The following is a 12570-nucleotide window of genomic DNA, read 5'->3' as shown; positions in this document are numbered from 1 at the left end:
TAATCATTAAACGCTTGGGATGTAAATTCACCAGCATTATCTAGACGTATAGTCTTAAGTGGAAAGTCTGGAAAGTGTGCTCTTAATCTTATGATTTGAGCCAACAGCCTAGCAAATGCTAGGTTCCTTGTGGATAACAAGCAAACGTGAGACCATCTGGTTGATGCATCGATCATAACCATAAAATATCTAAACGACCCACATGGTAGGTGTATTGGTCCACATATATCACATTGTATCCTTTCCAGAAAATGTAAAGTCTCTTTTGTGACTTTTACTGGTGACGGTCTTGTGATTAGTTTCCCTTGTGCACATGCTACACAAGTGAGATTTTTATGGAAAACCTTTTTCTCTTTAAGGTTGTGCCCATTCGAACTCTTAATCACTTTACGCATCATGTTCGAACCCGGGTGGCCTAACCGGTCATGCCATAGAGTGAATTGTTCAGTGAACATTTTGTGCTTTGCCATGTTAGTTTCTATCATGTTTATATTAGCATGGTATAAACCAGTGGCTAGTGCAGGTATAGTCTCTAGGACCTTCTTTTGGCCATTTACATTTTCTGTAATGTATAGGATTTCTTTAGTTCCTTCACCCTTGGTTTCAACATGATAACCATTTAATCTTATATCTTTAAAGCTCAATAAGTTTCTCTTAGAGCTGGGTGAGTATAGGGCATCACTTAGTTCAATGTGTGTGCCGTTAGGCAACAAAACGTGAGCCTGGCCGTAGCCTTCTATCATGTTGGCTATACCCGCAATTGTACTAACATTTGCACTTTTCATTTTAAGATTTATGAAATATCTTTTGTCTCTTAGTATAGTGTGGCTGGATCCACTGTCCACCACTAGTTCACTCATGTCCTTGGCCATTTCTATAAATAGGACATAATTTTGTATTTTAATAAGACAATTATAAAATAAAAACCATTGCATTTAAATTAAAATAATCATCCAATACAATAAAGGAAAAATAAAGCATAAAAGCATTGAAATTAAACCAAAATAAAACGAAAATCGATCATCTATGTGAAGGCAATCGGAAGTCTCTAGCAAGTCGTCATTCTCATGATCGAAGTCTCCTTCATCATCGATGTACGCATAGTTGGCTTCCGGATTTTTCTTTAGAACTTCTTGGTATGCATCGATAGTGTTTGGGAGTTCTACAAGTCTTGGACCAGTGGTTTGACATACCACATCTGTGGCAGACCGATTTGGCCTTGGTGTGTGGTTTAAAGGACATACGGCTCTTACCACCACGTCTGCGGCCTCCTCGGCCGGTCTGTCCTCCACGGCCGCCACGACCACCACGTCCTCTGCCACCACGGCCTTGGCCGTAGTGTCTTTCTCTGTGGACGTAGTTGGTCTCATGGGGCTCTTTTGGCTCCTTAGACTCTATTGCAGTTTTCTTTCCCAAATCAACCTTATTTGCTTCCGGTAATGGGGCTGTACCAGGAGGTCTCATAGCACTGTTCATCAGCAACAACTCATCATTCTGCTCAACTAGCAGTAAACATTCAATGAGTGCCCCATAATCGGCAAAACCTTGATGCCGATACTGTTGCTGAAGAACTCTATTGTTAGGGCTGAAAGTAGACAAGGTCTTTTCTATCAGCTCCCTTTCAGTCACCTCTTTTCCACATAACCTAAGGAGTGAGACAATCCTAAAAAGCTCAGAGTTATACTCCTCCACGGATTTGTAATCCTGGATCCTTAGGTTCTTCCAATCAAACTCGGCCTTTGGAAGGAGCACCGTCTTTTGGTGCCCGTAACGGCGTTTAAGCTGTGTCCAAAGGGCGAGTGGATTGTCTATGAAGAGGTACTGGCTTTTGAGACTCTCCGCAATATGATGGTGCATATGTTGGAGACACTTGTTCTTTTTCTTGTCAGTGCTCTCAACTTCCTCATCAATGCAACCAGCAAGGCCGTTTGACCTTAGGTGGATTTCGGTGTCTTTCACCCATTCCAAGTAGTTCTTTCCAGAAGCTTGCTAGATGGGATAGTCTAGGCTTTTGAGGTTTGTCATCTGCATATAAGATAGACAACCGATAGTTAGCATGCGATATTTGAGATCGAATCATGCAACAAGTGTTTATTCAGGTCATGCGGTATTTGAGACCGAAACATGCCTTAGGCCATGCGTTATTTGAGACCGAAACATGCCTTGCCTATTATAGATTTCGTTGGTTTAAATCATGCATGCAAAGACAACAAAAGCAAATATGTAATGCATGCAACAATTTCCTTATTTCTAGATAGGATTTCCTTTTTTCTTAAATTTCCTTTTAGTTTCAGATTTAGTAAATATTGTTTCAAGGGTTTTAGATAATTACTATAATTGATTAGGAACTTATCCTAACCAAAGTTTTAATTTCCGATTTCATGTTTTAATGTTTAGGAACTTAACAAAAGTTTTTAGTTCAATCGGAATTTTCAAACCCTAGAACACAATGATCCAATTTTAATTATGATGCATGAATGATCCAAGTTTTAAATCCTAGAACAGTTTAACAATATTCGATTTTAACAAATTCAAGTTCTAGGCTCTTATGCAACAAACAATTCAAACAACCAAATTCGATTTTAGGTTTGACAAAGTTTGGTGCAATTTACAAACAACCTAACAGCCCTATGCAATCCGATTTTAAGATTTACATGGATAGAACTTTAAGGTTTGTTTGTTTATGTACTTGGATATATTAGGGTTTAATAGTTTGTTAATGTTCATGTTCGATAATAGGGTTCTAAGAGGGTTCAGCCATATCTTTACCTTTCACCGATTTGGATCTGACTGGATATGAACCGGGAGCTAACAGACCTTGGTTGTATCTCTCTCTCGCTCACGGACCACGAACAGGACCACGAACAGAACCACGAACAGAACCACGAACAGAACCACGAACAGCTTCCGCGAACAGCTACCGCGAACCACGAACAGCTTCCACGGATCATGAACAGCTTCCCACGAACCGCTTCTTTGTACTTCTCTCGTCCGGAATCACGTACCGCGAACACTCGAACTCACCCCCGAACACGGACCACGAACCTCGATCAAGTTAACGATAGAAGCTTGATCACGAGCTTAAGGTATGCTCGTGAACAAGGAGATCTTCGAACAGAAAGATGTTTTAGTCTCGGATGGAAGCAAGAACAGAAAGCGGTTTAGGGTTTTGGAAGAGAGAAGAGAATCGGCGGCTGCCTTAGGGTTTTAGGGTTTGGGAAGCGGCGACTGCTTTTAGGGTTTTAGGTTTAGAGGCTATCGTGCTGATAACGTGTTGTGAAACTAGAGAATTGAAGGATGAAATCTCTTAGTCTTATTAATGAATGTCGAGGTTTACAAATATATATAGTAGAGTACAAGGGCTAAAGCCCATAAATCGACTAGGACATAGAATAGGCCAATGGGTCGTAAAGTAATGGCCGATGGACCGTACATGCGCGGACCGTACATGGGCCGTAAGACCATGTCCTAACGGACTGTGAGCGGGCCGATCTATAGAGTCCACAAGTGTTTTACAACATTTTATTCTTACTTTAATCAACTAGTACTGTCTTTGGAAGGGTGTGTATGGTTTAGCAACTCCCAACTAAAAATAACATTTAAAATTATCATCGAACTAATTCATTCTCATTTTTTTTTAATTTTATGATTTCTGCCTTTCATTACCATCAGGTCAATCACACATGTAAATATTGAATTTTATAGTTGTCTACTTGTCTTAATGATCTCGTACCAAATATTCTGCTAATTCTGATTACATTATAATATGAATAAAGAATTAATATTTTAAGAATTGACTGTTATTTATTTAAGAAAAATAATTAGGTTCACCCCTAAAAGTGAACCTCTCCATTCACCTCCTCCTTTTCAACCAATCAAAATCTTCTACACATTATCTCATTTTAAAAATAAATTAAAATTAAATTAAAAAGCAAAATCAATTAAGGAAACAAATTCTATATACTTTTAATTAAGGAAAATTAAATATTGGCTTGGTTTAGATTTTATAATTAGAGCAAAATTATGTGTCGGTTTGGGTTTACAAATAAATTGTTTAGGGTTTAGATTTTACAATCAAAACGAAATTATATGTCGGTTTAGGTTTACAAATATTTTTTTTAGGGTTTAGATTTTATAATTAAAACAAAATTATATGTCGGTTTGGATTTATAAATGAGGTGGTTAGAGTTTAGATTTTATAATTAGAACGAAATTATATGTCGGTTTGGGTTTACAAATGAGATGGTTAGGGTTTAGATTTTACAATTAGAACAAAATTATATGTCGGTTTGGATTTACAAATGAGATGGTTAGGATTTAGATTTTACAATTAGAATGAAATTATATGTCGGTTTGGGTTTACAAATGAGATGGTTAGGATTTAGATTTTACAATTAGAATGAAATTATATGTCGGTTTGGGTTTATAAAAGAGTGGTTTAAATTTTTAATTTTATAATAATGTATACATATTTTATTTCCTTATTTTACAAGGAGTTGAATCTCTCCATTCACCTCCTTGTAAAAAAAAAATTAGTATATGATCTTTTAATTCGTACCAAAGTTCATGCGGTTTCATCATTTAGCTACGCGATGTAGGAACATAGTTGTAATCTTATTTTTATCTGGTCGTGCGCTTCTTCTTTCTATTGAAATCACGTGAGAAACTATAACCAAACGATTTCGGCAGATACGTATTACTAAATTATGCGAGATTCGGTACGAACGATTATATACTATAAACCTATAATACAAGACAATGAGACATAAATCATAAATGCAAGGAAAAATTGAGGAGAGAAACTAAACACAATTGGGACTACCAACGTTTGATATGAAGTGGAATCAACGCGTTTGCCTGATGGTTATGATTTATATTATGGTCACATGGACCAACTTGTTCTTTATTATTCAAAGAAGCCAACCCACACGTTTTGTTTTTGCGTTTTATTTTTCTTTCATTTTTTTTTTTAATAAGTTTGGCAGCTTCTTCTTTTTCAAATCTATAAGCTGCATTTTATATTACAAAAGCCATATTCTAATATGAGCTGTTTATAATATACTAAAGTCTAAAGAGAACACGATTACTCTCCACGACATTCGGACTAGTTTGTGTTGTATTATAACTAAGTTAGGTCACGATGAATAGTTTGTCCAAAAAAAAAGGGTCACGGTGAATAAATTTAAAGCTAAACGTAATCATTCAATTACAAAAGCCGGTAATGTTTTTTTTTGGTAGGAATGCGAAAAAGAAACATATATTTAAGATTTTCAAAATAGGAAAAATAATAGCCACACTACAAGAAAACATAATATATTATTCCATTAATCGTTTTCCAATATAATTAACCTCAAATCGTCTAAAATTGGTTAGGAAAATTCGTCGAAAATTAGTGAGGAAATCATCGAAGACAAATACAATATTCCAACGAACTGGTTTCTCCGAAACTTCCTCACAGTAGTCAGAAATTTGTCGGGAAACAATTAGCATCATACGTGACAAATGAATAGAGTTCAAAAGAATTTCTGATATGTCACTCTTCTATTTGCAGAAAGATTGTAGAAATAATTTTAAATGTTCTTTTTCTTCTTCTTTTTAATGGCCAACCAGTTTTGAACTCACACAATGTATTCATTTGACTTTTGTAAATCAAAACAGTATTCAGAAGGAAAAAAAACTAGTGATAGACGTGTCCTACTGATTGCATGCATGTTATTTCTTACTCAACTTAGAATTCCATGCGTTTATAATTTTCTTTCTAATTAGTGTCCTCGTCATTTGTTTCATTGATTTTGACATCTTACATCTACATTATGATGTTTCATAATGTACATGTATGTACAACTTTGTGTTCTTAAAAAGCAACTTTTATCGATTACCAAATAAAATATGCGAAAAAGAATAGGCTAAAAATGATATTAATATCCTTATTAGAATACATATATAACTGTAAGTTATAGGAAAACACATGGAGTGTTTGGGAAGGGAAGGATGGCCAATGATCGGACGGTCAGCGAATCCTATAAGAAGCCTAACAAATATTAACACCCGTAAAATTTGTTCCCTTACCTTAAGTTCTTTTCTAAACAAAGGACCCAACTTATGCTTCTCATGTGACCGACCAACATACTCAGCTGACCTGGCTTTGGTCTAAACTTGTCTTCCTTCACAAAGCTAATAGAAAGAATTATATGAGTATTAGTCTCTTCTACGTATCAGCATACTATTGGGTCTTTGTTCGACCAACTTGACAACATATAAAAACACAAGGCAGTACAATAATATCAAACCAACAAGAGAAGGGCTTAAGAAGAGAAAAGTATCAAAAATTTGATATAGCAAAAGCCAAAAAAAAATAAATAAATAAATGGCCAAGGGAGGTCTAGAAATCGAGATCACAGAGCTACGGTTGGGTCTTCCGGGAGATAATTACAGCGAAATATCAGTTTGCGGATCGAAGAAGAAAAAGAGGGTGCTCTCGGATATGATGACCTCATCATCGTTTGATACTGAGGATGAAAACAGCCTTGTGTCATCAGTTGAGGATAACTCCTCGCCGGTGGTGAAGAGTCAGGCGGTGGGATGGCCACCGGTGTGTTCTTATAGGAGAAAGAAGAACAATGAGGAAGCATGTAAAGCGATAGGGTACGTGAAAGTGAGCATGGATGGTGTACCATACTTGAGGAAGATTGACCTTGGTTCGAGCAACAGTTATAATAATCTAGTCACGGTTCTTGAGAATCTCTTCGACTGTCTTTGCCTAGGTTAGTAATGTCATCCATCGATTCTTTCAAATGCCATACTTCAGGAAGATTGAATCTTTTACGTGAACTATTTAGTAGATTCTAAAAATAGAAAGTAATCCCCATTTGCTCATAATGGAAATGAACGATAGTCAAAATCCCAAACTAATCTACAAAAGTTTTAGAGAACTAGATTTTCGTACCATTGAAATCTTTTCTATTGTTAAATGAGATTAATATTTATTTTGGACAAAAATGTTTTAGTAAACCATAAATGTATACACCAAACACCAAGCGGAAATGGTAGGAATATTCATTTGTGATTGATGTTAACATTTACATTTGACAATTCAATTTTGTTTAACATAGTACCTATAATGATTGCATTTTTTATAAATTAATACCAATATAAATGCAAACAAAGAAATGCATATTATATATGTACTATAACCCTTCCACACTATACTACAAGAGAATTATCTTTTAGCCACGGAAAAGTCTACTATTTCCGCGGAATTAATTATATTAGTCATTTTTTGGTGTGTGCATGTTAGTTACATGACCATGTTTATGTTAGCATTCTATATTACTATCTTAGAACTGTGAAAACACTCATATATTATTTGGAAATTTATGAAACTTAATTAACATGTTACATGTATATAAAAAATATGCAGGAGTGGCGAAGGAGGGTGAGAAGTGCGAACACATTATTATATACGAAGACAAGGATAGAGACTGGATGCTCGTCGGAGATGTACCTTGGCAGTAAGTTTATGTTTAATTTTCTTGCATTAATATCATTATCAACTTTGCCGAAATGAATGTAAATAATCTCTAAAAAGGTCACAAATCTAAATTTCTAAAGCTTATAACTTTTTTTTTTTCTGTATTGGCAGGATGTTCAAAGAGTCATGCAAGAGGCTCAAGATCGTGAAGAGATCAGATGGAACGTAACTGGTTTTGGTCTGCAGCGAGATTAATCGTACTAGTGATGATAATCATCTTTAAGTAACCACAATCTTCATTGTAGTAATTTTTCAACTTGTAAAATTTTACATGATAGTGGATAAAATATATACGTCCTCTTCAAAATTGTAAGATTTTATCACTAATTACAGATATATTATTTCCCACTGGCCATCCTATGTTTTTATGGCTACCATTAATAAAGGTGTTCTTAGCCTCACATACTTTACCTTAGTTGCCTAGTTATTACTAATTTTCCAAAAAAAAATCAAGTAGTCTTACACCTATGAATAGTGAAACCTATGAATCTTCCCAACTAATTTAAGAAAGAAAGGAAGAAAGAAATTTATGTTTTTTTTTTGTAACACCAAGACCCAAATCAAAGCCATGCCATATTCCTATATGTATGTAGAATTGGGTGAGGATTCTAACTACTTTGTCGGTCCAAATAAATGTGGCCATATCTTCCGTATTAAATGATCATATCAAATGCAGCTGGTAACAGATTTGAAATTTATATATATCCTACACCCAAATCAATCCCAACCCCTAAACTTATCGCCAAGAGACACACACACACAACAACAAAATGAAGGCACCTTCACAACAAGAGATGACTTACTATGGCAATGTCAAGAAACGGCAAGACGAACAAGGCTGCTTATACGCAACGTCCGTACCAATAAAATCTCTTGTCTTTTATTTTATATCTTACATTTTTCTTCTTTTTATTATTATGTCAATATATATTTGATGATCTTTTAATCTGTTTGCAGGTTTTACGCCATGTTCTGTTGCTGTTGCTGCTACGAGACATGCAAGTGTTGTTGCTGTGTTTGATTTATATGTATGATCATCTCAAAAAGAAAAAAGTAAAGAAAAAATCCTATGTATCATCTCAAAACTATTCTCTTTATCTGTCCTTCTCATTAGCTCTTTTATTGATGAACTATACGTCTTTAAACCATGATTAATAAATCTTTGGTCACCACTAGACCAAGGGGACAATTTTATGTAGTTTCAGTTATATAAACTTAACTAATAGTTGATAAACATAGAAACGCAAAAACCGAACTAAAATGTGATGCTAATAATTTTTGCCTTTAAATGCATGGGAATTGGTTTCGATTTTATAAATAATTTACAATTTAATTTTGGTTTTACATATCTTGATCTGGTTCGGTTTAATCTCTTCGGGTTGTTTTTCTTTTTCTTTCTCACCCCTGATAAAATAAAAACAAGTCAAAAAGTCCCCTAAACATTGTTTCTTATCGATTTGATCCAATTTACCCTAAAAAAATTTCTCAAATTTCGAAATCTATAACTCTAAAAGCTTCATCCTCCTAGCTAGTGAGTTCAATCTGGATCACATCGAGAGATTTTGAATTCTCTTACAAATGTCATCAGTAGGAACATCAAAGGGGATTCTTGAAATCGCCAAGCTCGGTGTATACGTCGCAATACCGATCGTACTAATGTATACATTTGCTAACAACAGCTCCAACATCAATAGAATCATGGGCGGTCGTTCGTACGTTGTTTATCCTAAAGAAGCTCCTCTCCCTCCTTTACCTGAAGAGCTAAGACAGATGGCTAAAGAACTTTCCCGCAACAAGAACATCGTATCCAATTGATTCTACTTTTATAACGAAAGCCACAAACTTTGGTTGAAAGTTTCATACTTTTTGGTGAAATTCTTCTATTGATGTAAAAGGGTACTTTGTGATTATTGTGAAGTGAGCAAATGAGAAAGCTTTTGTTGTTTTTAGATCCCACAGTAAGTTTTGAGAGCAGATTAAGGTCTTTGTCCAGCTTCTATGTAGTAGAATTGGTGAAAGTTTCATACTTTGGTGAGATTCTTCTTGTTGATGTACAAAGGTGCTTAGAAATTATTGACAAGTGATCAAAGGAGAAAGCTTTTGTTGTCTTTTAGATTCCACAGTAAGTTTTGAGAGCAGATTGAGATCTTTGTCCAGCTTGTGTATAGTAGAACTGAAGGAATTCGACATGGTCAAAGGGCTTAAACAGTCGAGGATGCTCTTGGTCCACTAGCTCTTCTGGTGAACTTATGATATGTCCTGCTTTTGGTATGGAGAACAACCCTAGCGAGTATCTTGTCTCTGTTCCAGTCATCATGACACGGTGATTAGGAGAGTGTAATCGACCATTCAGCATTGCCTGTGACATCAAAACATTTGGGTTTGATCTTGTTTTTTTCAAGCATTGATTGTTTCTGTTTTGATGGCAATATAAACAAAGGCTTACATGGAGGGAATCTCCGATCATGACGATGAAAGAGTCTTTTGATGGCTTCACTTTGATCCAGTTGTTGTCTTTGGTCTGCACCTCTAGACCCTCAACATGGTTCTGGTAAAGTATAGTGACAATGTTTTTATCGGTATGAGCGTTTAGCCCCAATTTGGTCTCCTCTGTATCAGGTCCTTTGTACTTCATTACTCGCAGGAGGTAATTTGTTGATTGAAGATGTTCATCAATGTATTTATCGAGTCCGAAGCTCTCCATGATCATTCTTCTGATAGTTATGTCCAGGTCGGATAACTTCTTAGAAAAAGTATGGATCCTTGTGCTGGTGGTGAGAGAAGTCTTATCAAAATATGACACAGTAATGGAAATAAGGACAAAGAGTTTACTGACCTGAAGCTGTTGTTGCCTTGAGGCCATAGCGGTTTAGTAAAGGCGTTGACTCTCTCTGCAACATCAGGATCCTCAATGCCCATGCTCTCGTACAATGGCACCATTGGGTATTGACCAACATATCCATGGAACGGTTTCTTGGACACGTTTCTCAGTTTGGTCTGTAAGGGTAAGTCGAAAAGCTCTTCCAAGGTCTCGAAAACCAATTTTCGTAGCTCAATAGGGATTCTATCGAAAGAGGCCTCAAAACAGCCATAGTCTTGCAGAGCTTTCTGGACATCAGCGCTGGTTAAGTCCCATTCGGGCTCTCCTGGTTTCAAGTATTCATTTGAGAAATCGATGACCGGAAGACAAAGAGGAAGAAGAGGAGTTTCAGAACCCATTTAATGTGACTAAGAGAAAGAGCTGGAAATGAAGTCACTAAACTGAAATGTTAGAGGCGATTTATATCTGTATCTTGATATCAGCCTCATGGTATCTATATGCCAATGATTCTCTTCACTAGATGTCAAATTCCTCTAATCATTATTTATTGGTATGGAGAATGGATATTTATGTCCCTCAAGTCAACTATACCAAGAGCAATTGTAGCTAGGCATTATAAATTACTATAAAAATGAAAAGAGTCAACACACTTCAGCTTATTTCTAGCAAGGCTGTGAGACAAGCCCAATCTCATAGGAGCCATGTCTTGATCACCCAAACCAGATATGAGCTCTGAAAACTGACATCTAACACCTCGGAGAAGCTCCATCACAGCATTGTTGTGAACACAGTAGATTTTCTGTATGAGTTAAGAACTTTCATAAGAAACAAACACAAGCCGAACAGGAATAAGGGTGTAATAATGGGAAAACGTACTCTAGTGAATTACAAACCAGTTTCTCCATGATAACATTTCCAAGCTTTACATAGGTTTTTTGTTGTCTTGGAATCACGATTCTTGTGAAACAGGAACACGAGCAATCAGGTTGAGGCAATCGTCATATGTTGGCTCCCAGAACCTAGACACAAAGATCTTTGTTATAAAGCCAGCTACTATATATATACAACGTTGTAAATATCTACACCAAAAACATACTTTAACGTACAGGCTTAGTAAGGGTTGCAGAACTCACAGGATCTGAAAAGTCTCCTCCCGGGGGTGAAACTGCACCAACATACTAATCATTGCAATTTAAATCTGACTGATATGTCACATTCGACTGGTTTTGTTACATATGTCCAATTTAAATCTGACTGATATGTCCAATTTCAATATATATGTCACATATGCTATATGTTTAACATAATAAGTTCAACACGTATATATGATATGATATATATATATATGATATTATTAAAATATGATGAAATATTTAATTTTTCTATAATCTAAATTGTCTTCGTTCTTAATTTTTTCTTTGGGATATTAGTACTACATATATATTATGAACATCATGATTTATATTTTTATCTTCAATTTTACTTGTCATCTTAAGATATGTAGCGTATTTTATGTTTAGCTTTTACATTTGTATTCATTTTAAAATTAAAATTTCACATGAAATTATTATTTAACTAGTTTGCAATTTCTAATCACTTATTCGTATTATTCTAATCATGTATCATTTATCAGTATATAGTTAATTAACATATATAAAATATATGCTTATATTAATTTATTAAAAAAAATTATTGTGAATTGTAAATATATATAAGTTAGGTTTTAATCTCACTTATATTGCCAGTATTGGTAAAATTGAATCATTTTCCCATATGATTTTAATATTTGACTTCATCAATCATCTCGTAATAGCGTCTTTAGTTTTTAATTAATTATCTCGGATAATATTTATCTTCATAATTGAATCTTAATAATATAATAAATAATAAATTAGTTTTCTTGGGTTTGTGTGGAAAGACTATTGAGTGAACTAAGAAAACTATAAAACAATAATTGAGACAAACATTTTAAAAAATTTGTACAAGTTTTGTGATATACTTATTTAAAAAAATATTTACGTAATATAAACTATTAAATAATCAATTTATTTAATAAGTTACCAATTTTTTAAAAATTATATTTGTAATTATATACTAGAATCTCGATCGCTCCTCCTGCGTTTGGGCTATAGATTCTGCTAAGGAAAGGCTACGATAGCTCAAAAAGGTTCATTTCGAAGGTCTTAGCCTCTATATAGACATCATCTTGACAAGGAAG

The 12570-nt window shown here is 34.9% G+C and overlaps 3 protein-coding genes across 3 annotated transcripts; 2 read left to right on the top strand and 1 right to left on the bottom strand.

Moving 5' to 3' along the window:
• Positions 6271–7879, top strand: LOC104742786 (auxin-responsive protein IAA6-like). Its single transcript, XM_010463836.2, has 3 exons — positions 6271–6764; positions 7421–7511; positions 7643–7879. The coding sequence occupies exons 1-3, from the start codon at positions 6368–6370 to the stop codon at positions 7698–7700; spliced, it is 546 nt and encodes a 181-aa protein (XP_010462138.1). The 5' UTR covers positions 6271–6367; the 3' UTR covers positions 7701–7879.
• On the top strand, positions 8240–9368 carry LOC104742785. The gene is made up of 2 exons (XM_010463834.2): positions 8240–8384; positions 8489–9368. The coding sequence occupies exon 2, from the start codon at positions 9110–9112 to the stop codon at positions 9344–9346; it is 237 nt and encodes a 78-aa protein (XP_010462136.2). The 5' UTR covers positions 8240–8384; positions 8489–9109; the 3' UTR covers positions 9347–9368.
• LOC104742784 (probable 2-oxoglutarate-dependent dioxygenase AOP1) lies at positions 9556–10915 on the bottom strand. The gene is made up of 3 exons (XM_010463832.2): positions 10368–10915; positions 9978–10299; positions 9556–9890 (listed from the first exon to the last, which is right to left on the bottom strand). The coding sequence occupies exons 1-3, from the start codon at positions 10748–10750 to the stop codon at positions 9642–9644; spliced, it is 954 nt and encodes a 317-aa protein (XP_010462134.1). The 5' UTR covers positions 10751–10915; the 3' UTR covers positions 9556–9641.

Source organism: Camelina sativa, chromosome 14 (genome assembly GCF_000633955.1).
Source record: "Camelina sativa cultivar DH55 chromosome 14, Cs, whole genome shotgun sequence".
Classification (NCBI taxonomy): domain Eukaryota; kingdom Viridiplantae; phylum Streptophyta; class Magnoliopsida; order Brassicales; family Brassicaceae; genus Camelina; species Camelina sativa.
This window is presented reverse-complemented; position numbering and strand designations above follow the sequence as displayed.